Raw genomic sequence first — 27,676 nt, forward strand, 5'->3', positions numbered from 1 at the left:
AGGCCCCCCTCCCCAGACAGCCTGCTGGGATCACCCTGGGGCAATAGAGCTGCTCCCCTCTGCACTGCTTCTGGACCCTAACCTCACCCTCCACTCATGCCACATCCGCCCTTCCTTGACCCCTCTGCTTGTGGTGACTGCACCCCTCACTCACAGGCTCTTCTGTTCTGGTCTCCTCCCTCTGCCCTGTCTGCCCCATCTGTCTTCAAAACTGCTAATGGGTGGCTCCCTGCTCCTGTCCTTGGGGTGCTCCCTGATACTAACCGTGGTGGTATTCCCCTACTCCTGCCAATGGGGTGCTCCCCACTCTTGATAACAGGGTGATCCCTTCTCCTGCTAATGAGTTCCTCTCCATTCTTGACAATGGAGTCCTCCTGCTCTTGATACTGAGGTGCTCTCTGGCTCCAGCTAATGGAATGCTTCCACTCCTGTCCGGAGATGCTATCTGCTCCTGTCCTGGGGGGCTAATGGAGTACTCCCCACTCTTGATAATAGGGGCTCCCAGCTCCTATCCAGGGAGGGACCAAGGTCCATTTCCTTCTTCTCAGAGGCTCAGGCCTGGATCCTGCTGTCCACCCCCCATCCCCCACCAAGCTGCTGCTTTCCCACCTGGGATGAGGGTGCAGTGTTAGTAGGAAACCTGTATTCTTGGGCTCCAACTGGGGAGCTGGGGAATGGGGGGGTGCCCTGCCTGGCCTCTCTCCCATCCCCACTGCCTTGGGCTTTGCTGAGATCAGCCAAGCCTGTGTTGCTGATCCTTCTTTCTTGTCCTCCTTCTCCTCCTGCCTTAGTGCCCCGAGAGCAGGTACAGCCTCAGGGGAGGACATGGACACTGAGATTGGGAACAGGCCGTGGGGGTCACACTCAGCTAGAGACCTGGCGCAGGGTGAGGATGGTGGGTGCTGTGGGGTGTGGATCACCTCCCCAGGTTCATTCCAGCCAGAGGGCTGGCCATAGGGACTGGGGGACTGGGGCTGCGATCTCCCACCCGAGTCAGTGTCCTGCTCCTGGCTGAGGTGAGAGCTGGTGAAGATATGGGGTGTTGATCTCATCCTGCTTTCCCCAAAACAATGACTCCCAGTTTCTTTTCCCTGCACCCACCACTTTTGACTTGCAAAAAACCCACCAGGACTTGGGAAAGTTCTTTGATTCGCCCCTTGATCCTCCCCCATTCCGGTTGTGCTTTGGGCTAGTGTAAGATAGTGGAGAGGTTGGTTTGGGGAGCTCTCAGATCACCAGGCTGGAATCCCCCCCCCCATGCTTTTCTCCTGTATATCTGTCTTGGTTTATTAATTCTCGAGGTGAACCTGCTTCAGACCCAATCTACTGGGGCTGGATACCTTGAGTGGAGCCTTACAGCGTTCGGGAAGCCCAGCCTAGAAACTTGGGATCTTGCCCCTGGAGGAATTTGGGGTTCTCTCCCTGTCACCGGACACCATTCTATGTGCTGGAGGTGTCTCCGGACTGGGACTGGGCCAGGTTGGGGCCACAAGGTGCCAGCAGGAAGTCCCAGCCCCATGCTGACCCTGTGGTCACAGGATGGGATCTTGATAGGGCAGGAGGGGCTGGTGGGCTGCGGACACAGGTATGAGCAGCCAGGGCTAGTCAGCGGGGGTGGGGGGGGGCTTCCTGTCTGGGCCTGGTCCAGAAGAAGAAGCCCAAGTTGGGTGAGGCCAAACCCCAAGTCAGGTTGCCCTTGAGAGGGGCGTGCAGGTCGGTGGCCCTTTGGGTATGTGGGGTTTGGCCAGAAGCTCCTGCAGGGTAAGGAGGATGCAGCTGCAGCAGGAAAGAACCCCGGGGCTGAGTAGAGTCCCCTCTCTGCACCTCCTAACTTGGGAACCTCACCCCAACTCTGCAGTGCGGGGACCAGGAGCCCCACCCTAGCCCCTCTCTGCTGGATTTCCAGGGCTGGAGAAAGAACAGTGCAGGTGGGATCTGGCCAAGGGCATGGGGGTGCAGTGATCCCCACCAGTCTGGCCCTAGCACTTCTTGTCTCTGTGTCCAAGTCCCCAAACAATGAGATCCACAGGATCCAGAGGTTTTGGGGTCCAGCATAGGTCCAGTCAGTGCTTGTGTCCGAGGCCTGAAGCAGAGGGTGGCAGTAGAAGGACCTTCCAGCCCCGCAGACCCAGGATCAGGATCAGGATCAGGGTGTGGATTGGGGGAGCCTTATTGTGTAGGGGAGTGGGGGCACCCCTTCCCCTCTGTCCTGTAGGCTGGTGGAGAGTCAGGTCAACTTCTAATGAGGGGCAAGAGGTTAGAGAACCACACCTGGGCGGCTGGAGAGGAGGGGAGGTAGGTATGGGAGGGGCGGGGTGGCAGGGAGAGGCTGGAGTGAATTGTACCTAGGTACGAAATTCCTGAAGTTCCTTCCTGCTGGGACAAAGGCTGCCAGATGGGCGGAGCTGGGAGAAGCCCCAAACCAGGAATGGCAATAAGAGGATCCCTTGCTCCCGTGGGCTCAGAGAGTCATGTGACCTTGCTCCCCTGGGCTCAGAGAGTCATGTGACCTTACCCCTCTCCTGCTGAGAGTTGGGGGCTACCCAGGGCTCTTTCCTGGCTCTGCGTTCTGGGTCCCACGTGCTCTGGTGTTGTCCTTCACAGGTAAAATCACTTTACTTTTTCAACTTTTCTGAGTTAATTAGCACAAGTCCCCTTCATTACATCAACCCTGACCCTCAGGTGATTTCGGTTCCACTATTGGCTAACAAAAGTGGCAGGAAAAGCAGCAGGAAAAAAGTCTGGCTGTCTCCATAAGCTCCAAGAAGCTGCTCAACAGCCCTGACCGAAAAATGCACCCTTGACTCTGTCCGATTTCTCGCGCAGAACTGCAAGCTGAGACCCGCAGAAGTACCCTACACTCTGGGGGTTGCATTTGCCCCACCACCCCAGAATGTGCAGTAGTTGGGTAAGGGAAGTGAGCTAGTGGGTGCAGACAGGGTCGCCTCCAGCGGAGCAGTGTGACCCCCAGTCCTCATCTCAGAGCCCTGTGCCTCCCAAATCACGGAGGAGCAGGCTGGGGCTGAGTCTGGGTCTTTTGCTAGGTGGGGGGCCCTGGGGAGCAGCAGGTACAGTCGAAGCGGAGCTCCAGCCTGGCTGCGCCTAGACAGACAGTGGGGGGGGAAGGGGTGACCAGCCAGCAAGTTTCCTTTCAGCCGAGAACCTTCCGCTGTTTAGTTCATTTTTCCAGAAATTGAAACTGAAACTGAGGTCATGTGACAGGCGGCCCGGTACTTAGCGGGGCGCCCGGCCCTGCGGAGGATTTCTGCTCGGAGCCAACCCAACACGCCGGGCAGGATGCGGTGCTCCGCTTGCAATTTCGTCTCCAAGGAGGAAGCCCCCAAGTTCTGCAGCAACTGTGGCCAGAAGATGCAGCCTACGGCCCCCCTGACCGGTGAGGCCCCTGGGAGGTGCTGGGGGTCCCTGCGCGCCCCATCGCCCATCAGAGGAGACCCTGGGGAGTGAAAACCCCTGCCCGACCGGCCCCTTCCTGGAAGCGCCTGCTGGCGGCTACTGCTTTGGCTGCAAGTGCCTGGGCTGCTGCGACACTTTTCTGGCTTCGGTCTTGGCTCTCCCGGTCCTGTTCCCCCTGGGAACAGCCCCAAGCCCCAGCCCACAGCCCCCCTGGGGATGAGGGAGCCACCTGCGATGGTGGGCTCTCCTGGGGGTCCTTTTGACAGCACTCTGTGGCCCTGGCTGGGATGCCCAGCTCCGTGCTTCCCAATTGCCTGCTTAGGCTCCCAGCCCCACTGCGCCAGGCCGCCCCATCCTTCCAGCTATGTCTTGTTCCCGGCAGGCTCTCCCCTGCCTCTGTGGCTTTCTGGATAGTAGTGTCCCCAGCTCAGGAAAAGCCTTCAGAGCACGCCACCTCCCCGACACAATGCACCGCCTGCACCCTTGGCACCAAGTCTTGCACCGACACAAAGGGTGGAGGGCAGCGCCCCTGCCCTCCCCACCCCGCCCTTCCTCCTGCTTTAACTTGACTCTGCTACCAAACTCAGTGCGCAGTCAGGTTGTGGATGTGGGTGAAGGTGCCCTTTGCGCTCTCTCTCTCTCTCTCTCTCTCTCTCTCTCTCTCTCTCTCTCTCTCTCTCTCTCTCTCTCTCTCTCTCTCTTGCTCTCTGTCTCTGTCTTTCTGTCTCTCTCTCTCTGTCACTCTCTCTCCCTCCCTCCTTGTAGATGTCTTCTCTACTGCTAGTCCCAACAAAGCCCCAAGCTGGGGCCCAGTGACCAACTCTTGAGCTCACCTGTCACACCTGCACGCGTGTGTGTTCAGACAGGCATGTGAACCGTATGAGGTTCGCTTGTATGTCTGCTCACTTGCCTGCAATGCCGTGCTCAAGCACATCCACAGTGGCACGAATGTGTTTGGATGTGCACGGAATGTTCACACCTGTTCATGTGTGTGTTTGTATGTGAACTGAGTGCTCACACACCTGTTCATACATGTTTGTGAACTGAGTGTCACGTGCCATCATACGTGCCTCTGCATGCTTCTGCACAGGCATTCACCTGTGTTTGGGCACATGTGTGGACATTTGCATGGTTGGGGGTCGGGGTGCCTTTGTGCATCAGCATGCTTATGTGCGTGTGTTTTTGCATGTTTGCACACACTGGTGCATGCCCATTCGTGTTTGATGTATGCCTGCATGTGTGTGTACATGTGTGTTCATACAGAGTTCAGCTTCTAACACACACACACACACACACACACCCTGCAGGGCTGCTTTAGGGCAAGGTTCAGACTTTCTCTTCTCTGTCCTTCCGCTGCCTGTTCCTGCTCCCGGCTTCTGTGAGCCTCCTGAGGTGTGACAAGGTGCGACTAGTCGCTTTCTGGGTGCTGAACCTGCTCACTCCTCTATTCAGCTGGCTGGGAGGTGGGTCTCTGGGACCCTTGTCTCTTGGGGGTGGAGGAGGGCTCAGAGAGCTTAAAGCCATCAGCAGGCACCGGGAGATGTCTGGGTGGGAAGGGACGGAGGAGGCAGGTGGGGTGCCTTGGTCTGGGGTATCACCTACCTGGCAGGCAGTGATTGCTGGGCGCTGGACTCCTGTACTGGGGTAGGCTGCAGGGTGCCATAGGTGGATATGGGGGACAACTCTGGGGTCTGGTTCCCTTTGGGGAAGGCTCTGTTCCTCTGCCCACAGGATAAGAAGCTGTCCCTCCTCAGGCTGGCTGGCCAGGCTTCAGGGGGCACCTGGGGCCTTGCAGGGGCCCCTCCCAGCTGCTGGGGAGTGGTGGGGGAACCCTGGGCAGTCAGGTCTGAGAGACTCAGTTACTTCCAGGGACAATCTGGGCTCCTGATGCTTTTTTGCCCTGCAGCTTTTTCCCGGGCCTCCTGACCCTCTCTGGCCACACCCTCCTGAGGGGGGTCCCTTGTCTCTTATGGGGGCACAGTGAGCATTTTGGAGTGCTGCTTCGTGGGGTCTCACTGCTGCTGGTGTGAGCTGGGCCCTGTTCCCCCACCAGCACATGGCAAGGCCAGAGGGCTGCGGGCGGGGCCAAGGGGGCGAGGCCACTTGGACTGGGGGCGTGGCCACAGGGTCGAGGCGGGGTCAAGGGCAGGGGCGGGGCCACGGGGGCTGAGGCGCTGCAGGGGGATGGCGGGCTGGACCGGTGGTGGTGGGAGAGATGGACGGGACATGCTGAGGGGACAGCAGGAGGGGCGGGATGGGGTCGCACTCTGCACTCCGGCCTTGACCCCGCTGCTTTCTGGGCCCAGCCCCTTGCCGGCCCCAGCTCCTGGAGGAGGCGCCCAGGCAGGCCGGGGAAGAAGGTTCTGGTTCTCGGGCCTCCCTGTCTGTCCCCGACCCTGACCCTGACCCTGCCTCTGCCCTTTAGGTCCCCAGGAACCCCCGCAGCAAGTGGCCCCCGAGGCCCCCCGGGCCCCTGAGGGCGAAGGCCCGTGCCAGGGCGATGTGGAGCTCGGGCAGGAGCTGAAGGCCGACCCCGCTGCCTTCTCGTCCGTGTCCCTGGGCTCTGGAGCCTGGCAGGAGCCCGAAGAGCCGCCCTCCGACTGCTCCTGGACCACCCCGATGGTGAGAGGCCCCGGGGGTGGTGGTGGGGGACCTCTGAGCCTGCCACCACTTGCTCCCACGGTGCCCCTGTTGACCCCACAGCCACACTCCCTCCCACCTACCACTTCCCTCTTCCAGCTTCCTCCTTCCTCCCACTTCCCCCTCCCATTTCCCTCTTCCTTTTTTGCTTCCTGCTTCCCCTTCCCACATCCTCCTTCCCAACCTTCTCACGTTCCCTTCCCCCTTCACTTCCCTTTCCCCTTTTCCTATTTTCCCTTTCTTTTTTTTTTTTTTTTTTTTTTTTTTTTTTTTTTTTTTGTGGTTTTTGGGTCACACCCAGCAGTGCTCAGGGGTTACTCCTGGCTCCATGCTCAGAAATTGCTCCTGGCAGGCACGGGGGACCATATGGGACGCCGGGATTCGAACCGATGACCTCCTGCATGAAAGGCAAACACCTTACCTCCATGCTATCTCTCCAGCCCCAACCTATTTTCCCTTTCACACATCCTTCCCCACTTCCTTCCCACTTCCCTTTCCATTTTCCCCTTTCTACTTCCCTCTTCCTCCTTCCCCATTTCCCTTTTGCCTTCCCTCTTCCCACTCCCCTTGCCTCTTTACTCTTCCCATTTCCCCTTCCCTTTCACACATCCTTCCCCACTTCCCCTTTCTACTTCCCCCTAGCCCCTTCACTCTTCGTATTTCCCCTTTCCTTTCCTTTTTCCCAATTCCCCTTCTCCCTTTCCTTTCCCACTTCCCATTCCCCGTGCTCTTCCTTCTTTCTATTTCCCCTTCCCTTTAACATCCTTTCTACTTCCCCTTCCCACTTTTCACCTCCCCAACCCCTTCACTCTTCTTATTTCCCTCTTTTCACTTCCCTCTTCCTCCTTCCATATTCTCTTTCTCCCTTTCCTCTTCCCTCTTCCCTTTCATACATCCTTTCCACTTTCCCTTTCCACTTCCCCCAAACCCTTCACTCTTCCTATTTCCCTCTTTCCACTTCCCTTTTTCTTTTTCCCAATTCCCCTTCTCCCATCCCTCTTCCCACTCCCCCTTTACTCTTCCCTCTTCCTATTTCCCCTTCCCTTTAGTACATCCTTTTCACTTCCCCTTCCTATTTCCCTTTCCACTTCCCTTTTCCTCTTTCCCAATTCCCCTTCTCCCATACCTCTTCCCACTTCCCACTCCCCCTTTACTCTTCCCTCTTCCTATTTCCCCTTCCCTTTAATACATCCTTTTCACTTCCCCTTCCCACTTTCCACTTCCCCTAACGGTTAGGGCCTAACCCCTTCACTCTTCCTTTTCCCCCTCTCTCCACTTCCCTCCTCCTCCTTCCCTATTCCCTTTCTCCCTTCCCACTTCTCACTCCTCCTTTACTTTTCCCTCTTCCCATTTCCCCCTTCCCCCTTTCTTCCCACCCCCCCTTTCCAGTCCCCCAACTTCCCACCCAGTTCTTTCTGTTATCTGATTGGTCATTGGAAAGACTAATTAGCTTCTACATGCAAATGAGGTTTGAAGATGCCCAATCAGAGGTCTTGGTGATATGGCCCCACCCTCTTCACTGCCTCCAAGTTCCAACTTCCTGCCTGGTGAAGGGACTGGCCGGAAGGGGCTGGAGCTGTAACACAGCAGTAGGGCCTTTGCCTGGCAGTGGCCAACCCTGATGGACCTCGGTTGGATTCCTGGCAACCCATATGATTGTTGCATTAATTATTATTATTTTGGGTTTTGGGTCACACCCAGCAGCGCCCAGGGGTCACTCCTGGCTTTACACTCAGAAATCGCTCCTGGCAGGCTCAGGGGACCATACGGGATGCCGGGATTCGAACCACTGGCCTTCTGCATACAAGGCAAATGCTTTACCTCCATGCTACCTCTCCGGCCCCTGTTATAAAGTCCCAGAGGTGCACGTGGTGAGGCCTTTCTTGGCCCAGCCTGGCACCTGCAGCCCTTCAGACCATGGGTTCAGGATAACGGCGAGGAAATGATTCACAGGCGCTCAGATGAAGTTTCAGCGCTCAGGGGTTCCTCCTGGCTCTACGCTGGCAGTTCCTCCTGGCAGTCTCAGGCTCCGGGACCCTATAGGATGCCGGGATTCGAAACATCATCCTTCTGCATGCAAGGCAAATGCCCTACCTCCATGCTATCTCTGGTCCCTCTTCATTCCTTCTGTCTCACCTCTTGCTCCAACTCTGCTGAGTCTGTCTCTCCCTACCCCCCCCCCCCCCCCCCGCAACCCCTTAAATGACCAACTACAGCCCCTCCCAGCTGTGGGAAGGTCTCAATCCAGGTAAGATAGGCAGGAAGTTGGGGGAAGGGTATCCACTGCCTTGATCCACTGGCGGTCAGGTGAAGTTTCTGGAGACATCAGCTTTATTACAAGGCCCTAACCACCATGTGCATATTTTTCACATGGTCTCTTAAGCTAAGCTTTGTAAGCAGCATCCTTCAGCTGCCCTCCATCCATCTATCAGCCTCTGCCTCTCTCTCTTTTTTTTTTTCTTTTTTGGTTTTTGGGCCACACCCGGCGGTGCTCAGGGGTCACTCCTGGCTGTCTGCTCAGAAATAGCTCCTGGCAGGCACGGGGGACCATATGGGACACAGGGATTCGAACCAACCACCTTAGGTCCTGGATCGGCTGCTTGCAAGGCAAACACCGCTGGGGCCCCTCTGCCTCTCTCTTGCTGCATCTGCCTCACCCCTCCCAGCTGTGGCAGGGTCTCCCTTTCTGGGTGAGAGAGGCAGGAAGTGGGGGGAGGGGTAACAGTGGTCTCCCAAGCCTGCCTAGGGTGGTTTCTGAGCATTGAGCCAGGAGTAACCGCTGAGTGCCACCAGGTGTGACCCCCCCAAACCAAAAATAAATAAATAAATAAAAAACCTGGCAGGAATTATCATCGTAGACTTTGGGGGCCCAACAAATTAAACTAAAACTCACTTCCCTTTTTCCTTTTGTTTAGAGCAAAAGTCAGAGGAGGAAGAAAAGAAAGAAAATGTCCCTGTCTGAGGAGCAGCGCTCTGACCAGTGCAGTCTGAACCTGACAAAGGGTTCCCCTCAACAGTGGGCAGGCACTAAGCCCACCCAGGAAAAGAAGCAGGTTCTGCCGCCTCAGACCCAGGGTGGCCCCCTACCTGCTGGCCACCAGACTCCTGGCCCTGCGTGCCCAGAGTCACTTGGCACTCTCACATCACCCATCCCAAGTGCTCCTGACCACAAGCAGATGGACACGTGCCCTGAGGTCATTTCCACCCCCCTGGATGGTCCCTGCGCCTCCCAAGGGATGGCGTCACCCACTGTGGGAAGCACTGGGTTGGAAGGGGACCCTCCAGAAATGAAGAAGAAGCAGCAGCCACACCTAGCCACCTCCCAGGATGGGAGCCTCCCATCCAAAGGGGCTGGCCCAGACCCCAATGCCCACAAGGGGGGACCCCCCAAGGAGGATGGAGCTGCCCAGGAACCTAAGCAGAAGGGAGAGGGCTCTCCAGCCCCAGGAGCACCACAAGCATCGGTGAGCAAGGGGGCATCATGCCCTGGGGGACATGTGGGATGGCCCAGAGTGCCATGTACTGTACTCCTGCTCTGAGTTCTGTACACCCCAGATTTGAGTTCACTCCCATCTGGGCAGGGTCCCTGGTTTTGCTCTGCAGGAGGGGCGGAGAGCAGCATCACTGAACTGGGGCTTGATGACCCTTAGGTGGGCCCATCTGGAGTCTGGTTTATGCTAGCCCCTCATGTGGTCCCTTGTGAACTTGATTTCAGTACATTGAGGCCACAGTGGTGCCGGCTAATTCCAGGAAAGGAGCTAAGAAAGACACTAAAAATCAGGCTCTGAAAAGCAAACAGCCACCAGTGGGCACCCCTGGGTCCCAGGAATGCTCCCAGATAACTAATTTCCTTCCAGCCTGGCCACCCTGGAGCTCCTGCCCTCTTAGGCCCTGGGCGGGTGGGTCTGTGTTAGGGAGAAAGACTCAGCCCAGTCTGACCTGCCAGGTGCACTGGGCAGAGTGCAGGCCTGGAAGAGGGGGTATGTGCAAGGCCCTGGGGTACAGGGATCAGGGAGTTGTCAGGAGGCTGTGAGGTGTCCTGGGATCTGGGGAGGAGGGACTGAGGGGAAGGGACACTATGGCTCTCACATGTAACTTGGGTGGTAGGAGGCCAGAAGTTCTAAAAGAAGAAAATTTGGGGAGATGGGACCTTCTGGCTGCTCTGGGGGGCAAATTGAGTATTTGGTTTCATAGATTTGGGTTTGGTTTTTCACTCTAGGAAAAGAAAAGCGAGCCCAGGACAGCCAAGACTGGAGAGAAATCAAGGAAACAGGAGGAAGTGAAACCAGACACTCAAAAGTCAGCAGAGATGGGGAGGTCAGGAGAGTGGGGGGGGGGGTGTCAGGGGAGGGACAAAGGGTCATGGGAGATGGGCCAGGGCTCTGAGTGGAGCAGCGCCAGGGGACAGCCTTGTGCCCACCCAGTGCCCATGAGTGCTCCCATGAGGCTGCAGCCACCTTTCTGTGGATCTGTGGGGGGTAAGACCACTCAGGAAGATGGGGGAACCCCATGCTCATTCCAAGTGGCTCAAGTGCCTCCCCCATCCCAGGGGCTTTGGCATTGGACAGTGGGGCAGACCGTCCCCCATGCTGCATTCTCCACATGTTAGGACAGACAGGTGCCAGCTGAGAAAGAGTCATGGCTGTGCGTTGCAGGGACAGTTCTGGGGACAGTCACCAGATGGTCACAGAGATGGTTATGGGGATAGCCACAGTCACGGGGTGGTCATGGGGACAGAAGCGTGTGGGGTTGGTCACAGAAACGCACTGTGACGGGTCTCGCTCATGTCCCTTGTAGCGCATCTAGTTCGGAGCCTGTTGTCACCATTTACTTCCACGCCATCCTATCCAAGGACTTTAACTTTGACCCCCAACATCACCGTGTTGTCATCCGGGGCGGGGAGGAGTTTGGGAAGCCGGAGTGGAAGAGGGAAGTGTGCGAGTTGCATTGCAGCCGGTGAGTGCTCCTGGCTGGGAGGGCAGGGGAGGAGGGATATGGGCCTGCGCATGATGCCTGGGCCTGTGCTCTGGGCACTCTCTTCTGTGGCTTTGGGAGAGCCTATTCATCCCATTGCTGATGTACTTGATGCTGGGAAAAGGAGTCTCCAGCACTCCTGTCCTATGAGCCCCTCGCCACGCTGTTCTGGGTGCCTGCTCTTGGGGTGCTGTGTAGCAGGGGATCGGGGTCCCAGGTAGGGTCTGGGTGACCAGGAGCTTCCCCATCCTTTCCAGGATCTTAGAGGGCCACGGCTTCTTGGTGGAAGGCAGCACTGTCCTTTTGCAGTGCTACCTGGACAAGGCCATCCCTTACAAGTACACAGTGGACCGCGGCCAGGGCAGCTTTGAGTACGAGTTCATCTACAAGACTCCAGCCAAGAAAGGGCAGCACATCAACCGTTGCCTGGTCGTGAAGCCGCACTTGCTGGACACTGGAGGTGAGAAGGTTGCAGGTGGGCATGAATGGAGCCAGTGGATGGGTTCAGCACAGCTCTATCCTGAGCTGCTCCTGTGGTTGGCGGGGGTAACACAGGGACTTCGGGGCCAGTCCTGCCAGGTGCTACAGATGCTGGAGAAATAGTACAGTGGGGAGAGAGGGCAGCTGATCCTGGTTCAGTCTGACCTCCCTGTAAGGGTCACTGAGCCCCGCACAGAGCCAGGAGCATAGCTGGGTGTGTCCCTAAATCTTCTACGAAAGAACAACCACTTGTTCCTTTCTTTCTCCCTCTCTTCCTCTTTCCTCTCACTCTCGCCCTCTCACCCCCTCCTCATTTCCCTCTCTCCCTTTCTTCCTTTCTCTTCTCCACTCTCCTTCGCTCTTTTTCCCCTCCCTTTCTATCTCCCCCTCATCCCCCTATCTTTACCCCACCCTTCCATCTGCTCCCCAGACTGGCACCAGTACGATGACATCGTCTGCAGGAAGCCCAGCTTCATGAAGTCCATCTCCAACTTATTCCACCCGAATTTGGTGGTGCAGGGGAAGCAGTTGGCCGCAACCGAGATGCTGAACAGCGTGTTTGGTGTGCTGGGGACGTGGACTGCAGCCAATGTGGCGGCCTTCTGTAGCCAGATGCAGCAGCTCTTCGAGGTGCTCCGCAGGCCCATAGTCTACGAGGGCAAATTGCTCCCCTGGGCCGACCTGCCCTATGGAGAAAAGGAGGTACCCACTCCCCCAGGATCCGCTGTTTCCCTTTCCCTGCGTTCCCTATACTCCTCCTCCCTGTATGGTTGATACTGTGCTGTGGGGCCAGAGAGATAGCACAAGGGTAGGGTGGGTGTCTGCTTTGCAAACAGCTGATCCAGGACAGACAGTGGTTCAAATCCTTGCATCCCTTATGGTCCCCTGCCTGTCAGGAGTGATTTCTGAGTAGAGAACCAGGAATAACTCCTGAGCACTGCTGGGTGGCCCAAAACCAAAAACAAAACAAAACAGAAAGATAACTGTGCTGTGCAGGCACTTCCCTGGTGCTCACCTGCCCTGAGGATTGTTGTGGCCCATGCAGAGAGATGCAGTAGGGTGGGGCAGGGCTCTGTGCCTTCTGCCATGCCCAGGGCTCTGTCCTCGGAACAGGTGAGGGAGCATCTGTGGCATTACCTGAGGAAGCGGCTGGCGTCGTTATTGGATGGGGACCCCCTGCCCAGAGGGTGGCCTCAGAGCCCATTGAAGCTGGGCCTGATGGTGTTTTTCTGCGTCCGAAAATTCATCCTGCCAGTGTTGGAGGAAGATCTGGGCCTGTTATGCCGCTGTCTGTATCACAGGTCTGCCACTGGCAGCTTTTGGAGTGATCTGGACCACATTTACAGCACCCCGCACAGGTAGTCTGCTGCCCTAGTCATTGTCCTCACCCCTACCTGTTGGGGAGGTGTCACCAGGGTGCACTGGGGGCGGCTAGACTGAGAATCAGAGCCTTGGTGGGAGTCTCACAGTGGCTGTTGCCAAGGCCATTTGGGCTGTGAGGGGGCATGGTTGCACGCGGCCAGCTTGTGGGGGCTCTTAGGTGGATGTGGGCCTGCTAGATTTTTCCATTTGTCTTGGGACCCAAAAACAAAACAAAAAAGAAAACAAAAAACAAGAGGGCCCGGAGAGATAGCACAGCGGCGTTTGCCTTGCAAGCAGCCCATCCAGGACCTAAGGGGTTGTTTCGAATCCCGGTGTCCCATATGGTTCCCCGTGCCTGCCAGGAGCTATTTCTGAGCAGACAGCCAGGAGGAATCCCTGAGCACCGCCGGGTGTGGCCCAAAAACAAAACAAAAAAGAAAACATTTGTCTTGGGACCACACTTGCAGTGCTCAGGGATCATTCCCGTAGGGCACGAGGGGGTCGCTATGGGTTGCCTTGTACCTAGTCAATTGTGTGCAAAGTCAGCGCCCTATTGCTGGAACATATTTCTGACTTCTGCCAGGGTCAGAACCAGGGTGGACTCTCAGGGACCTGGTGGAGATGGTGCAGCCCTGGACCATGGGTCCCTTTGGTCCCTTTGGTCCTCTTGGTACAGGTGGTTAGAAGGAGCCCGAGGACTTGAGCTGTGGGCTGCAATGATGGGCTATTACAGGCTCCGTGCTCTGGGTTCTCGGGGCTGGATCCCACACGATCCCATCAGGAGCCTCATCTCCCACATGAGTCCGAGGAAGGGCCCTTCCCAATAATCCGGCTGTCCCCCTTGTGCGGCACAAGTTGAGTTCCCTTGGAGAATATGTACCGGCTCACCTGGGGCTTCCTCTGCAGTTGGAAAAATGACTTGGAAGACCTGTTCCAGCGCTGCAGGGACTCAAGGGTGCACCTGTGGGTGTGTGCGCTGCCCCTGCTGCACCACCTCACCCCATCAGCCCTGACCTGGTCCGACATGCCGCAGCAGTCAGAGACGGCCTGGGCTGGTCTCAAGGGAGTCAAACTCTCCAAATGTCAGGAGATTCGGACGGAACAGTGAGTGTGGGTGCTCTGACTCCAACCCCTGAGCTGGGTCTGACCTCAGAGCCCCAACCCTGACCCCAGTTTGCATTTTATTTATTTATTTATTTATTTATGTATTTATTTATGTATTTATTTATTTATTTATTTAAGTTTTGGTTCTTGGGCCACATTCTGGGACGCTCAGAGGTTATTCCTGGCTGTGCACTCAGAAATCACTCCTGGCTTGGGTGAGGGGGACCATATGGGGTGCTGGGAGATCGAGCAGCAGTCCATCCTAGGCTAGCGTGCACTACCGCTCTGGCCCCACTAGTTTGCATTTTATCTTGTTTTGGGGCCGGGATGGAACCAACACTCCAGTCCTTGCACTGCCCCTCAGTCCCCTGGTTCTTCTAGGGTCCACCTCAGACTTTCCCACAGCAGTCTTCAGAAGCTTCTGTTCCCCAGAGGCCCAGCCCTCTGTTCCCCATCTCTTTTGTTCTGGTGGATCCTCAGGGTCGGTCACTGACATCAATAGATCTTTCCTACTCAGCACCTTTCCCCTTTCTTTATTCTGGTATTGGGGGTCACATTCGGTGCTGCTCTGCTGGGGTCACTCTGGTGCTGGGGGTCCTATGTGCCCTGTGTGCCCAGAGATGGACACAGAGCCACTGAGCTCTCTCCAACTTTCGTCCCAGACTTCCAGAATCCACGCAGGTACCCTTCAGCCTTCTAGTGGAATTCTCTCCCCCTCACCTACCTGCACTCACAGTTCTTCTCTGTACCCCCTCCTTCATAGGGGGGCACTTCTAGAGCTGATGAAGAAGAATGGACACTTGCTGAAGCTGGACCCCTGCCTTTTTCGCTCCTGGTTCAGTCTGCTGCACTTGGGCCAGCTAGCCTCTTACATGAGCCACTTCCAGGGCCACCTGAGTGACTTCCCCGAGCAGGTGGTTGACTGCCTGATGGGGACCTACCTCCGGCTCTGCAGACAGAAGGAGATCTCCAATATGCAGGTTCATGTCCCAGGAGCCTCCCATGTCCTGCTACTGGGCAAAGGCCGGCGAACCGGGAAATATCCAGGACTCATGGTTAATTTCTGGCAAGGACAGGGAAGGTCTGAGAACAGAAAGTCAGAGTGAGGGGTTTCCTTATTCTGTTTCGGCAGCAGAATCTGAGGACACCCCACCCTGCTCTTTGCTGGGGGGGCGCACTTGATCCTCGTACTCTGTAAGGAGGAGAGGGTGGGCCGACGCCCTCATAGTCACGCCTTCTCCTGCGCTGGACTGTGAGGTTGGGACTGAAGCTTCTTTTTTCTTTGTCTTTGTCCCTCAAGATAACTGATATTGAGACGATCCTGAAGACACTCTTGGTACTCCTGGAGATTTTCGGGAAGAAGTGAGTAGTGGAGAGGAGTCGGGTCTGTCATCTGTCTGCCCCCGGAACCTCGAGGCTAGACTGAGACCCCTCACTCTTGCCTCATTCCACCCTTAACACACATTCTCCCTTGTTTTGGGGTTGATGTGGGGCCACACTTGGTAGTGCTCAGAGCTGACTGCTAGGAGGGTTCAGGAGACCCTATAATGTACCAAGGATGGAATCTGAGTTAACCTCGTGCCAGACAAGTGCCTTAATTTACCCGATGGTGTTTCTGCCTCCATACACTATTTTGCTTGTTCTGGGGTCACACCTGGTGCTACACAGGATTAACTCTAGACCCTGCACTCGGGAATCAGGGATCGCTCCTAGCTGGCTGGGAGAGCATCTGCAGTGCCAGAACTCGAACCCAGGCCAGCTGGATATAAGGTGAGCCCCCGATCTACTTTACTGTCTCTTGTCACTTACTATCATTTTTTTTTTTTTTTTGGTTTTTGGGTCACACCTGGCAGCGCTCAGGGGTTCCTCCTGGCTCTATGCTCAGAAATAGCTCCTGGCAGGCTCGGGGGACCCTATGGGATGCCGGGATTCGAACCACTGACCTTCTGCATGCAAGGCAAACGCCCCACCTCCATGCTATCTCTCTGGCCTCCTCAGTATCTTTTTTTAAGTTAAAAGATGTGGGGGTGGGGCCCGGAGAGATAGCACAGCAGCGTTTGCCTTGCAAGCAGCCGATCCAGGACCAAAGGTGGTTGGTTCGAATCTCGGTGTCCCATAGGGTCCCCCGTGCCTGCCAGGAGCTATTTCTGAGCAGACAGCCAGGAGTAACCCCTGAGCACCGCCAGGTGTGGCCCAAAAACCAAAAAAAAAAAAAAAAAAAAAAAAAGATGTGGGGGAATCTTGGGACTGGAGTGATAGCCGAGTGGTAGGGCGTTTGCATTGCATGCTGCTGACCTGGGACGAACTCGGATTCGATTTTCAACATCCCAGATGGTCTCTCAAGCCTGCCAGGAGTGATTTTTGAGCACACAGCTAGGAGTCACCCCTGAGCACCAAAACCTCCCCCACAATACGACATGGGGGATCTGGAATAACAGCACAGTGAGTGGGGGGGTGCTTACTTTTATGTGCAGCTGACCAGAGATTAATCCCTGGCACCCCACATGATTCTTCAAGCCTCTTGGGACTGATCCCTGAGTTTGGAACCAGGAGTAAGTCCTGAGTACCACTGGATGTGGCTCAAAACACAAAGAAACTAATTTGAAGGCAGTTGGGCCACTACTCCTTTTTTTGTGTGTGGGGGGGCCAACCCAGCGGTGCTCAGGGGTTACTCCTGTCTCTCTGCTCAGAAATTGTTCCTGGTGGGCCTGGGGGACCATATGGGATGCCGGGATTTGAATCACCGTTGGTCCTGGGTCGGCCACTTGCAAGGCAAACGCTCTACCACTCTGCTATCTCTCAAGCCCCACATGGCTTACTCTTAACTCTGTGCTCGGAGATCAATCTTGGCTGGAAAAGCTTCCTTCCTTCCTTCCTTCCTTCCTTCCTTCCTTCCTTCCTTCCTTCCTTCCTTCCTTCCTTCCTTTCTTCTCCCTTCCCTTCTTCCTTCCTCCCTCCTCTCTCCCTTCCCTCCATCCTTTTCTTCTCCCTTCCCTTTTCTCTCCCCTTCTTCCTTCATCCATCCTTCCTTTCTTCCCTTCTTTCCTCCCTCTATCCTTCCCTCCCTACACTCCTTCCTTTTTTCTTTTTTCCCTTTCTACTTCCTTTCCTACTTTTTTCTTCTTTCCCTTTTTCCTTCCATCCCTCCCTCCCTCCCTACGTCCTTTATTCTTCCTTCTCTTTTTGATTCTTTCTCTCTTCACACCATTGGTATGTGGAGGCCTCACCTGTTCTTTCTGACAAACATAAAGCTCCTAGGGCTTGCAGGTCTGCCAAAGAGAAATCCCATCAAAGGCTCTTCCCAGGGTTGCCCCATTTATGTAATTACTGTTTTTTATGATTAGCATCTGTTATGAAGTCTGAAATAAAGAGCCTCATTTCAGGGTCCCCTCACTTCGGTTCTAAGAGTGATCTAGCTCGGAGGCATCATGTTTCCCTTGCTGTCAGGGACATGAGTAACCAGGAACCTTGCTGGCCATGGCAGCTGCCCCAGCTGTCCCCCTGGGCCTTTCCAGGCACTCTCATGCTCCACTTAGCATGATACATGGGGGTACTCCTCCCGCCTGCACCCCCTCTTGTGCTTCCCAGCTTGTGGCCTGGCCTCCATGAGCTCCGTGAGGAGGGACAGCAACACAGCTTTACCGAGTTCAAATGCAGCTTGGCCCAGAGCCATGGCTCTGGTGGGTCTTTTTTTTTTTTTTTTTTTTTTTTGTGTTTGGGCCACACCCGGCGGTGCTCAGGGGTTACTCCTGGCTGTGTGCTCAGAAATAGCTCCTGGCAGGCATGGGGGACCATATGGGACACCGGGATTCGAACCAACCACTTTTGGTCTTGGATCAGCTGCTTGCAAGGCAAACGCCGCTGCTGTGCTATCTCTCCGGGTCCCCGGGTCCGCTCTGATGGTTCTTAATGGTTCTGCTGTGGGCCCCAGCTGGGTGCTGTGTGAGGGACAAACTTGCTGGGAACCCCTGGCCACTCCGTCTTCCGACTCTTGGCTTTACCCCTGTGGAATCTCCAGGGCACTCCAGGACACCTTAGCACCCACCTATCTCTCTTTGGGCCTCAAGATTCACGAAAATGTCTGCCAAAAGGTCAAGAACCAGAAATTCTACAAGCTCCCTGCTCTGTCTGCCCAGCTGGTCTGCAATATCGTCACACTGAGATGTGCAGGGGTACGTGGGGGACTCTACCCCCAAGGGGTTTTGCTGCAGGGATGTTGGTGGTCGTAGGGGCTCACAGGAAAGGTGTGCGTTCACAGTTATGGGAGGCGCTGTGGATCACAGCGTTGTGGTACAGTGGGGTGAAATGGCTGAGGAAGGGTGTGTGGAGCCCATCTCTGAAATGTGGTGCCTTGCTGGCACTTGGGGTTCTCTGGCCCAGAGATGGTGACCCAGGTTCCCCCATCAGCTGGAGGCCAGGGCTGTCTTTGCTCTCACCGAGCCCTGTTGCAGCCCGTCAGTGCGGGACATCGGGGCCACTGCTCTGCCCTTCTGTGTCCTCCACTTAACCTTGGCCAGAAGCTGGGGAAGGGAAAAGTATGTGGAGGGAGTCCACAGGGCCAGTGGGTGTGTGTGGGACTGGACACGAATCAGCAGTCTGTGGGGATGTGCAGTGACATCCCCTTCTCTTCAGGACTTGGCTGCAGGCCAGCAAGGCATGTCTGAAGGCAGCTCTGTTACCGCTGTCGTCCAGGGGACTCTGGAAGCCACGAGACAGTGGCTACGGAAAATGTTCGAGAAGCCCATGCTCAGGGTGTCAGTCTCGTCTGGGACCATGCTTGTCATGTTCACTTGCCAGGAGGAGATCGAGGTGAGCTCTGTGGAGAGCTGGGAACTGCTGGAGTGTCTGAGATGCTGGGACCCGTCCTGAGTTCACTAGCTTGGGCTGGGGGGACATTGTCCCCAGGACTGGCTTGGGGAGGGGACTTCTGGGTCACTGTAGCTGAGAATGGGCTTGTTCAGCAAAAAGCAGGAGCTTGGAGCAAAGCGCTTTCCCAGGAAGGATCCAGGAGAAGGAAGCTGTGCTGTGATCTGGGTTCCACTTGGTTTGGGCTTCTGGAGGGGTTGGGGCCACACCCGCAGTGCTTAGATTAGAGCTGGTTCCTGGCTCTGCGCTTAGGGATCAGTTCTGGCAGGGTTCAGGGGGACCCTCTTCGATATCAGGGGTCCAATCCAGCTTGGCCCTGTCCCTCCCTGTCCTATTGCCCTGTGCAGTTGGGCTGAGCGGGCTGCCTCCTCTACCCATGTCTTCTTAGGGTCTTCCACAGAGTTTTCTGCCTTAGCCAAATAAAGATGGGGATGGGCCTTCATGTGTTTTGAGATTAAAAAGTCAGTAAGGATGCATCATGTGCTTCCCACTAAGCCTCACCAGGCCATAGCTTCCCTCCCGCCCAGTTCTGCCAGGATGGGCCTCATTGAGATTTGCCATTTCTCTTGCTCATTTACCCTGGCATTCTGGTTTCTCCCTGCCCACCTATGGCCTTGATTCTTCCCTTAGTCTTTGATCTGACCCAGGACTCCCCTTTCTCAGTTGTTGGGATCCTGGGCACTGAGGCTTCTGTGGCACCTGACATGGCCCCTTTCAATCACGGACACTGTAGTTAGCTCTTTTTTTTTTTTCTTTTGTTTTTTTGAGCCACACTCAGTGACATTCAGGGGTTAGTTACTCCTGGCTATGTGCTCAGAAATCGCTCCTGGCTTTGGGGACCATATGGGATGCCAGGGAATCGAACCTCGGTCCATCCTAGGCTAGCTCGGGCAAGCAGACGTCTTATCCCTTGCATTACCGCTCCGGCCCATCTGTTTTGTTTTTTGTTTGTTTTTGTTTGGGGCCACACCCTGTGGTTCTCAGGAATTACTCCTGGCTCTGCACTCAGGATTCACTCCTAGTGCTCAGGAGATCATACAGGGATGTTGGGTCAGCCACATGCAAGGCAAGTGCTATCTTCAGCCCTTTTTTCATGCTATTTGTGCCACAAGCAGTGATGTTCAAGGGTTATTCCTGGCTCTGTACCTAGGAATTACTCCTAGTAGTGCTCTGGGGATTCTATGGGTGGCTGAGGATCAAATCTAGGGAGGCTTCATGAGAAGCCAGTGTCCTCCCTGCTGTACTCTGGGTCTGGCCCCCTGTGGCTGGTTCTGGAAGGTTCTCTATGAAGCTGGTCAAACTGGTTTTAAGGATCTGGGATGTCCAGAGAAAGTTAACACCTTATTTGCCACCTGTGACATCTGTCTTCTCCCTGGGAGCACAGTTTGCTTACCTCCCCTCCCAACTCCTAGAAAGTCCACGCTTAGAGCTGGGATGCTGGCCCACGTCTTGAGCATCTCTGAGGTTTGGCTGTGTGTGTGAGAAGCCTTTAGCCCTTCTGGGGTTCCTTGGTGAATCCTAAGTCAGCTTAGCACCCCACTTCCTGCCTCTGTTGTTGCTCGGGAGCCGGACTTTTCAGGGTGTAGGAGGGCTAAACCAAGGACCAAGTGGAGCCAGGTCCTGAGATCTTACCTATCCCCCCCGTGTGCCCGCAGAGCTGGAGGTGCTTGGTGGATGTGAACTTCCCTGAAGATCTGGGCTGGAAGGAGGCCCTGCTGGGGGACATGGAAGGGAGGCTCAAACAGGTACACCTGCAGTGGGACCCAGTCTCTGCTCCTGCAGCCTCTGCTTCAGCCACTGGGCACAGGCTGACCAGGATGCCACAGGGCATCTTTGAGCAGCTGTTGGCAACACAAGTATTAAGCTGGAGTAGTGTGAATCCAGTGAACCCCTTTTCCTGGGGCCTGTGATGGGATGTTCATTCTCTTTAGTGGGACAGGGAGACAGACATCTCACCTGGTCCTGCGCACTGCTTGTCCAGATCGGGCAAGGAGAAGGGCCCAGGGGGACTCGGCCTGGCAAGTCTGGGGTGTCCCCTCACCCTTGGTCTCATCAGCAAAGGCTACAGCAGTGGGAAGAGGAAGAAGTGTCACAGTGGGACTTGGGAGGTGCATCATGGGCACACTGCCAGCTCCTGCACTCCTCTGCCTACAGGAGACGGCCCGCGCCCAGATCTCCGCCTTCTGCAGCTCTGCCTGGGACACTGTGGGCACTGCCAACAGTGTGGCCAAGCGTTTTGAGAAATGTGCCATCGAGGCCGTGAGTGCCGCCTGCCAGGTGCCTGCCAGGGCTGACGGGGGTGTCCTTGTGTCTGTGTCTCGTGCCTCTTCGTGTTGTCTGTCTGTGTAACCCACTGGCAGCTCCTCCACCTCCTCCTTGTATCTGCACTACCCCACTAGTCTGGTAACAAGTACTGCTGGGACAGGAAGGCCCTCAAAGGAAGCGAGTTTAGCTTGGGGCTTCTCCCAGGCTCCAGGGACACTGATCCGTGTGTGTCCCACAGTCCCAGACCAGCGTGCTCAGCGGGCTGTCGTGCCAGGACAAGCGCAAGTTCAGCACACTCTTGTCTGCCGTGGTCACCACGTCCTGGCCCCGGTATCAGGACACAGCTGTGGACGGACTGGAGGAGGTCCTGAAGCACCTGCTGATCTGCCCGGATGCCCAGCACATCTGCAAGTTGCTCGGTATGTGGGGGTGCCAGGCTGGTGAGGCAGCTGGGAAGAATGGCGGAGGGGTGCCGGGAAGCGAGCGGAAGAGCAAACAGGCAGGCTCAAGGCCTCTCCTCAGTCATGGCACTGTTTGAGGGGTGCCACACCCCTGGAAGTCATCCTGAAGACCCCGACTGCAGACAAGCCCATGGGGGTGGGTGACCCCCTGGGCTGAAGGGTAAAAGGCTGAAGCTCATGAATAGCCTCTAAGTCCACTTTAGGGGACTGGGGGCATCTCAGCTGTGGGGATGTAGGCACAGAGACCAGCTCCGATGCCATTCGTCTTTGCAATTTGGCATCTGCTGCCTTGGCACGGGGTCCCACTGGGGGCTCATTGTCAGGAGGGGACTCTTCACGGGGTGGTGCTTGGGAGACCCTTAGAATGAAACAGAAAAAAGCAAACCCTGCTCCACATTGTGATCCATATCTGACCAGATTCTGACAACTAGCACAACACTCTGCACCTCCTCCTTCACCTTGGCAGTCAGAAAGGGAGAACATTAGGACAGCAGGGAAGGTGCTTGCCTTTACACTGCTTACTCAGTTTGATTCCTGGCACCCCATGTGGCCCCTCCAAGCTCTCCCAGGAGTGATGTTGAGCGAATAGTCAGGAGTCAGCCCTGAACACTACCAAGTGTGGGAACTGTGAATTCCCTATGAAGAACTCGTGTTAAGGGGGTCAGAGAGATAGCATGGAGGTAGGGCATTTGCCTTGCATGCAGAAGGATGGTGGTTCAAATCCCGGCATCCCCTGAGCCTGCCAGGAGCGATTTCTGAGCATAGAGCCAGGAGTAAAACCCCTGAGCACTGCTGGGTGTGATCCCAAAACAAGAAACAAACAAAAAGAACTCGTGTTGAAGACCAAAGAGATTGATTCTTTCTTGGTCACAGCATCGGGTTGGGGCCAGGTTAGTGCCCCCTGCCACCACTGGGTGTTGCCCCAAAGAAGATAAGACTGATGGCCATGTTTTTTAGCATATTGGTCATTATGGGAAAGTTGAGTGGACGGTTGTCCTCCCCACACCCTCCCCTCCAGCCCTGGTCCCTCCCCTTACTGTGCAGAGAAGAGAATAGAAAGAGCCATTTCTGCTTGTCCTCTGGGTTGAGAAATGGACACAGTCACAGATCCAGGTTGCCATATGAATGAAGTGTCACTGTCACCAACGCTGGGCATCTCTGCATCATTGCTCTGCTCCATCATCCCACTCCATTGTCCTGCCCCATCATCTGGCTTCCTAGCTTTACTCCAGCTTTGTATCCCCCTGAAGGTCATGGTCCCTTGAAGCTGCCTTCTTGCATCCAGCCTGTGTGTGGATGCTGCTTTCCAGTTCTTTCCTCTGTGGGTCCTGAGGTACCCAGTCACCTGCTGACGGGCATTTGAGGTGTGCCATAGTCTGCAGAGAGGAAAAGAGTCAGAAACAGGTTGAACTCTTAGCACCACTGGCATCAGTGGGGGGCGGGGTAGATACTTCCAGTCAATCATGCAATTGGCTTTAAAGCCATGCTCTGGACACCAGGCCTAACAGGGAGCCACAACATGCTGAGGGGCATAGTCGCCACCTCACGCAGTGCCAGTTGCCCTCCTCTGTCCCCACTGCTCCCTGCTCCTGTGTACTCTCTGCTTCATGACTGTACCTGTGTGGCTAACTTGTACTGTGGGACTTTTGGCAACCTCTGAGGTAACTATGGAACGTGACATGAGCCCCATGATCGGACAGGCCGGTTCTTTGTGCACTGGCCGCTGACTGGGTATTGTGCAGTGCTGGGTTTAGCTGGGCTCCTGAGGGCTGGGCTGCGAGTGTGGGTGGGCAGGTCTCTATCCTCACGCCTCCTCCTGCTCTTTTTGCCTGTGCAGACACCAGGGACATCCTCGAGAACCTCGATGATGAAGGCAGGCGGCTGATGGCTGTGGCAGACTCCGTGTTGACCAAGGTGGTGGGCGACCTCTGCTCAGGGGCCATCACAGTCGCTCAGCTGGAGCTCATTCTCCAGCACAAGGCCCAGTTTCTGGACCTCTCGCAGATATGTACGCACCAGTTTGCAAATGGGTTGCTGGGCGCTCAGGCTGATTCTTGGGACATAGAAATGGGGGTGGGAACAACTGGACACCACGTCGGTACCCGCCGTTGACACAGTAAGCAGCTGGTCTCCCTTGAAGCCATGAATGGCGTGCAGAGCTGGACCTGGGAATTGTGGGTATTGGTGTGTCCAATGGGTTTTCTCTTCCCAGTGAGCAAAAGTACCTCACGCCCGAAGCCGCCACAGGACTTGCAGTGGGTGCTTCGGCAGAGACGGGAGGAGCTGGGGCTCGTGGAGCAGGAGAAGCGCCATGTGATGAGCCTCCTACAGCTCTTCGCTGAGGTGCAGGACCTGGTGGAAGGTGAGACAGCTTCTGGGAGCCATCTGGCCATGTTGTGCAGGGGATGGAACTCAGGGCTTTGGGCATCCAAGGTGGATATCTGGGCCACGTGAGCCCCATCCTAGGCCAGGAGGTTTTGTTTCTATTTTGGGTCATACCCAGTAGTGCTCAGGAACTCCTCCTGGCTCTGCGCTCAGGGACCACTCCTGGTGGGCCTGAGAGGCCTTGTGGGATACCGGAGATTGAATTGGGTCAGTCACTTCTGAGTCATGCTCCTGAATCCGCTGTACTCTTTCTCCAGCCCAACATTAAGGTTATACAGATCAAAGTGGGTGCATGGCTGGCATGCACAGAGCTCTGGCTCTGTCCCTGGTGCCGACACTGCCAGGTGTAGCACAAGGCCAGAGAAGGACTCAGCTGGGCCTGCCACTGCCTGCTACCCTCTATGCCTAGCACCTTCTTCCTAAGTCCTTCCTCTGCCGCAACTGCCCCCATGATCTGGACTTCCAGGCCTGGCCCCCCTCCCAGGCCCCCACAAAAACTGGCACTTTCTGGGTGCCAGCCCTGCTGACTGCCCACCTCATGTTCCCTTTCTTGGCTCCCCACAGGACAGTTCCTGTGGCAGGCCTCGCCCCATGAATGCTTGCTCCCTATTTTCTGGCTCTCTTGCCTTCTGTGTTCCTCTGACCCCCTCAGTTGATGGTTCTGGGGTCAGGCATGTTCTTACCTAGAGGAATTACAGCAGAGCAGGGTAAGGGGTAATGTTAAGGGGCAGAGCAACGCAGGGGCTGACACCTATGTTTCCCGATAGTGGACGTGAATGACCTTGAAAAGAGACACAGGGAAGACCTCAGTGACCACAAGCTGCTGGACCTGGTGGAGGTGACTCTGTCCCCTGCCGTCCCCATGGACCTCAGTAGCACCAAACATTTCCAGCTGAGTGGCTCCGTGTTGGACATGGCCATGGAGATACACACGCTCAGGGACAGCCATGTGTTCCGGGGCTTCTGGAAAGAGACAGCGTCTATGCTGAGCCAGCTCCGCATCGAGTACCAGAAGCAAGACGAAGACGAGGACCAGGAGCAGGACGAAGATGAGGACCAGGATGATGACTCAGACGGGGACAAGCATGAGGATGGAGATGCCCCGAGAGGCCTCACACTCCGGGAGGCCTGTGAATGCTTGTATAAGCCCTGCCGCACCAAGTTCAAGATGCTTTACCAGAACCTGAGAACAGCAGAGGTCACCTTCGGGGAAATCAGCACCACCCTCCAAGACTTCTCGGATAAATACAACGAGCTGACCGTTGACCTCAAGCTCATGTGTACGCTGGACCCCTCAGACTCTGGGGACTGGATCCCCAAGCGGGTGGAGCAGATCAGGGAGTATCAGCACTTGAATCAGGCTGTGGACTCGGCCAAAGTCATCTTGAAGGTCAAAGACAACCTGGGCCTGACCGGGGACTTCAGTGTCCTCCAGACTCTGCTGAGTTTCGTAAGTGATCCTTGCTCCCGGCTTGCCTGTCTGTATGCCTGGCATTCGAGTACCCGCCATGCACCTCAGTTTGCTCAGGGCCTGGCATCTCAGTGCCTCCCCAGCTAGGACCAAGCCTTCAGTGAGTCAAGGACTTGGAAAAGATCAGGGACTTTTCATCGAAAAGTCAGATCAGAGCCCCGGGGTCAGTTATCTTGGCCTCCATCCCCCACACCACACGGGGTAGCCCCACCAGGAGTGAGCCCTGCGTGCAGAGTCAGAGAGTAAGACCTATGCACTTTGACTGTGGCCCCCGATAAACTAAAAACAACCCAAAAAAGGAATCTGGCTGCAAAGAGGGAATTCTGAGCACAGCCTCCTGGCACCCTCCAACTACAGGCCTCACATACACTGTATAAGGTGGCTCTGTTCTCGTGCTGAGGGGCTGGCCCTTTGCTTTGTTTTCAGAGTGCACAGGTCTGGTGCTGGGTGATCAGGGATTAGCTCTAGGTCTCACCCTGGAGCTGGAATCGTATCAGCATGGCCCTGAGACAGGATGAAGTGCGTAGGCATAGCAAATTATTGGGCGAGGGCCTTCTCCAGGACTGGAGCTCCACTGCTGCAGCTCCACTGGATGGGGTCAGCAGGGTTGGGAGATCACGGTTAGGTGGGTCCTTGAGCATTCACTGGCCTGCCGTGGCCTGTCCTGGGGCTGAGACAGCGGTGTGAGTCCTCAGACTGGGCTCCAGGGACTTTCTGCCACCTCTGGGCCCCTCTCTTTCAGGCTGACAACTTTGCTGAGTTTCGCAACAAGAAACTTGAAGAGATGAGCACACAGTTCATGCGGGGCCGGAGGCTCCTGCGCAACATAACCGAGCCACAGTACCAGTGTTTGCGAGAGCTGAGTCTTCGGAAGGAATTTGTCGCCTGGGTCCAGGAGGCGCTAGAAGGTGAGACCCCTCTCATGGCCCTGGAGTGTGGCCACTCATGTCAGATTCTGAGCTCTGGTTTCATGCTGGGCAGAGGCGTGGCACCCCGGGTCCTGGCTTGGGTGCACATGCAGCACTGGCTACAGGTGACACTGTCATTCTGGGTTTGGTATCAAGGGCCCTGACCAGACACTTCTGCTTTGAGGAAGGGGAGATAAAGTACTTTATCTCTTTAAGGAGAAAGAGAAAGTGTGGAAGTATAAGTATAAGCATGAAAGTGAACAGGTGAAAGAGAGGGAAAGTGTAGGATTGTATGGAGCTTGTGAGTGAAAGCGTGACTGGCGGGGCCAGACAGATAGCATGGAGGTAAGGTGTTTACCTTTCATGCAGAAGGTCATTGGTTCAAATCCCAGTATCCCATATGGTCCTCCGTGCCTGCCAGGGGCGATTTCTGAGCATGGAGCCAGGAGTAACCCCTGAGCACTGCTGAGTGTGACCCAAAAAAAAAAAAAAAAAAAAGCGTGACTGGGAGTGAAGTTTGTGGGCGTGAAAATGAAAGCATGAGTGAAAACTTGAGAGTGGGAGGAAAGTGAGAGTGAGCATAAAAGTTTAAAAGTGTGGAAGATGGGACCGGAGAGAGAGAGCACAGTGGTAGGGCGTTTGCCTTGCATGCAGAAGGATGGTGGTTTGAATTCTGGCATCCCATATGGTGCCCCCAGCCTGCCAGGAGCCATTTCTGAGCATAGAGCCAAGAGTAGAGTTGCCCCTAAGCACTGCCGGGTGTGACCCGAAATCAAACAAAAAAAAAATGTGGAAGTGAGGGGCCGGAATGGTGGCTCAGTGCTAAGATGTTTACCTTGCACGCGTCTGACCTAGGATGGACCTCGGTTTAATCCCCAGTGTCCCATATGGTCCCCCGAGCCAGGAGTGATTTCTGAGCGCAGAACCAGAAGTAACTTACTCCTGAGTACCAAGTGTGGCCCAAAACCAAAAACAAACAAAAAAAATGAGGACATGAATATGAAGGAATGAGTGTGGAAGCACACTTCTCAAGAAGGGAAACGTGGACAGCATATGATCAGGCACCAGGCTTCAACATGATTAGGTTTTGAGGACCACACCCAGCAATGCTCAGGGCTCACTCTCGGCTCTGCATTCAGAATTACTCCTGGTGGGGCTCAGGGGACCATATGGGATGCTGGGGATCAAATCCACATGCAGAAATGTTCCTGTCTTCCTGGCACTCAGCCCCTCTCTCCATTTTCAATGGTCAGTTTTGGCTTCCAGCTGGTCTTTCCGCAGAAGGAGGCTGTGGCTGTGGGTTAGTCAGTGGCATGGATATCCCCAAAGGATATGTATGCAGTCTG

At 55.6% G+C, this 27,676-nt stretch overlaps 1 protein-coding gene across 1 annotated transcript in view; it reads left to right on the forward strand.

The window, feature by feature from the left end:
* The first annotated feature begins 3,174 nt into the window (after nucleotides 1-3,174).
* RNF213 (ring finger protein 213) overlaps nucleotides 3,175-27,676 on the forward strand; it is a 65,810-nt gene continuing 41,308 nt past the window's right edge. Inside the window, 23 exon segments of the mRNA XM_049768688.1 lie at nucleotides 3,175-3,461; nucleotides 3,600-3,651; nucleotides 3,797-4,031; nucleotides 5,721-5,774; nucleotides 5,840-6,036; nucleotides 9,072-9,518; nucleotides 9,943-9,953; nucleotides 10,852-11,010; nucleotides 11,286-11,488; nucleotides 11,939-12,210; nucleotides 12,622-12,866; nucleotides 13,777-13,974; nucleotides 14,738-14,954; nucleotides 15,275-15,336; nucleotides 17,993-18,146; nucleotides 18,607-18,783; nucleotides 20,496-20,585; nucleotides 20,995-21,117; nucleotides 21,344-21,524; nucleotides 23,404-23,574; nucleotides 23,779-23,928; nucleotides 24,719-25,401; nucleotides 26,165-26,330. Coding sequence (XP_049624645.1) covers nucleotides 3,298-3,461; nucleotides 3,600-3,651; nucleotides 3,797-4,031; nucleotides 5,721-5,774; nucleotides 5,840-6,036; nucleotides 9,072-9,518; nucleotides 9,943-9,953; nucleotides 10,852-11,010; nucleotides 11,286-11,488; nucleotides 11,939-12,210; nucleotides 12,622-12,866; nucleotides 13,777-13,974; nucleotides 14,738-14,954; nucleotides 15,275-15,336; nucleotides 17,993-18,146; nucleotides 18,607-18,783; nucleotides 20,496-20,585; nucleotides 20,995-21,117; nucleotides 21,344-21,524; nucleotides 23,404-23,574; nucleotides 23,779-23,928; nucleotides 24,719-25,401; nucleotides 26,165-26,330 — 4,411 coding nt within the window. The 5' untranslated portion in view covers nucleotides 3,175-3,297.

The sequence above is a fragment of the Suncus etruscus genome, chromosome 1 (assembly GCF_024139225.1).
Source record: "Suncus etruscus isolate mSunEtr1 chromosome 1, mSunEtr1.pri.cur, whole genome shotgun sequence".
Classification (NCBI taxonomy): domain Eukaryota; kingdom Metazoa; phylum Chordata; class Mammalia; order Eulipotyphla; family Soricidae; genus Suncus; species Suncus etruscus.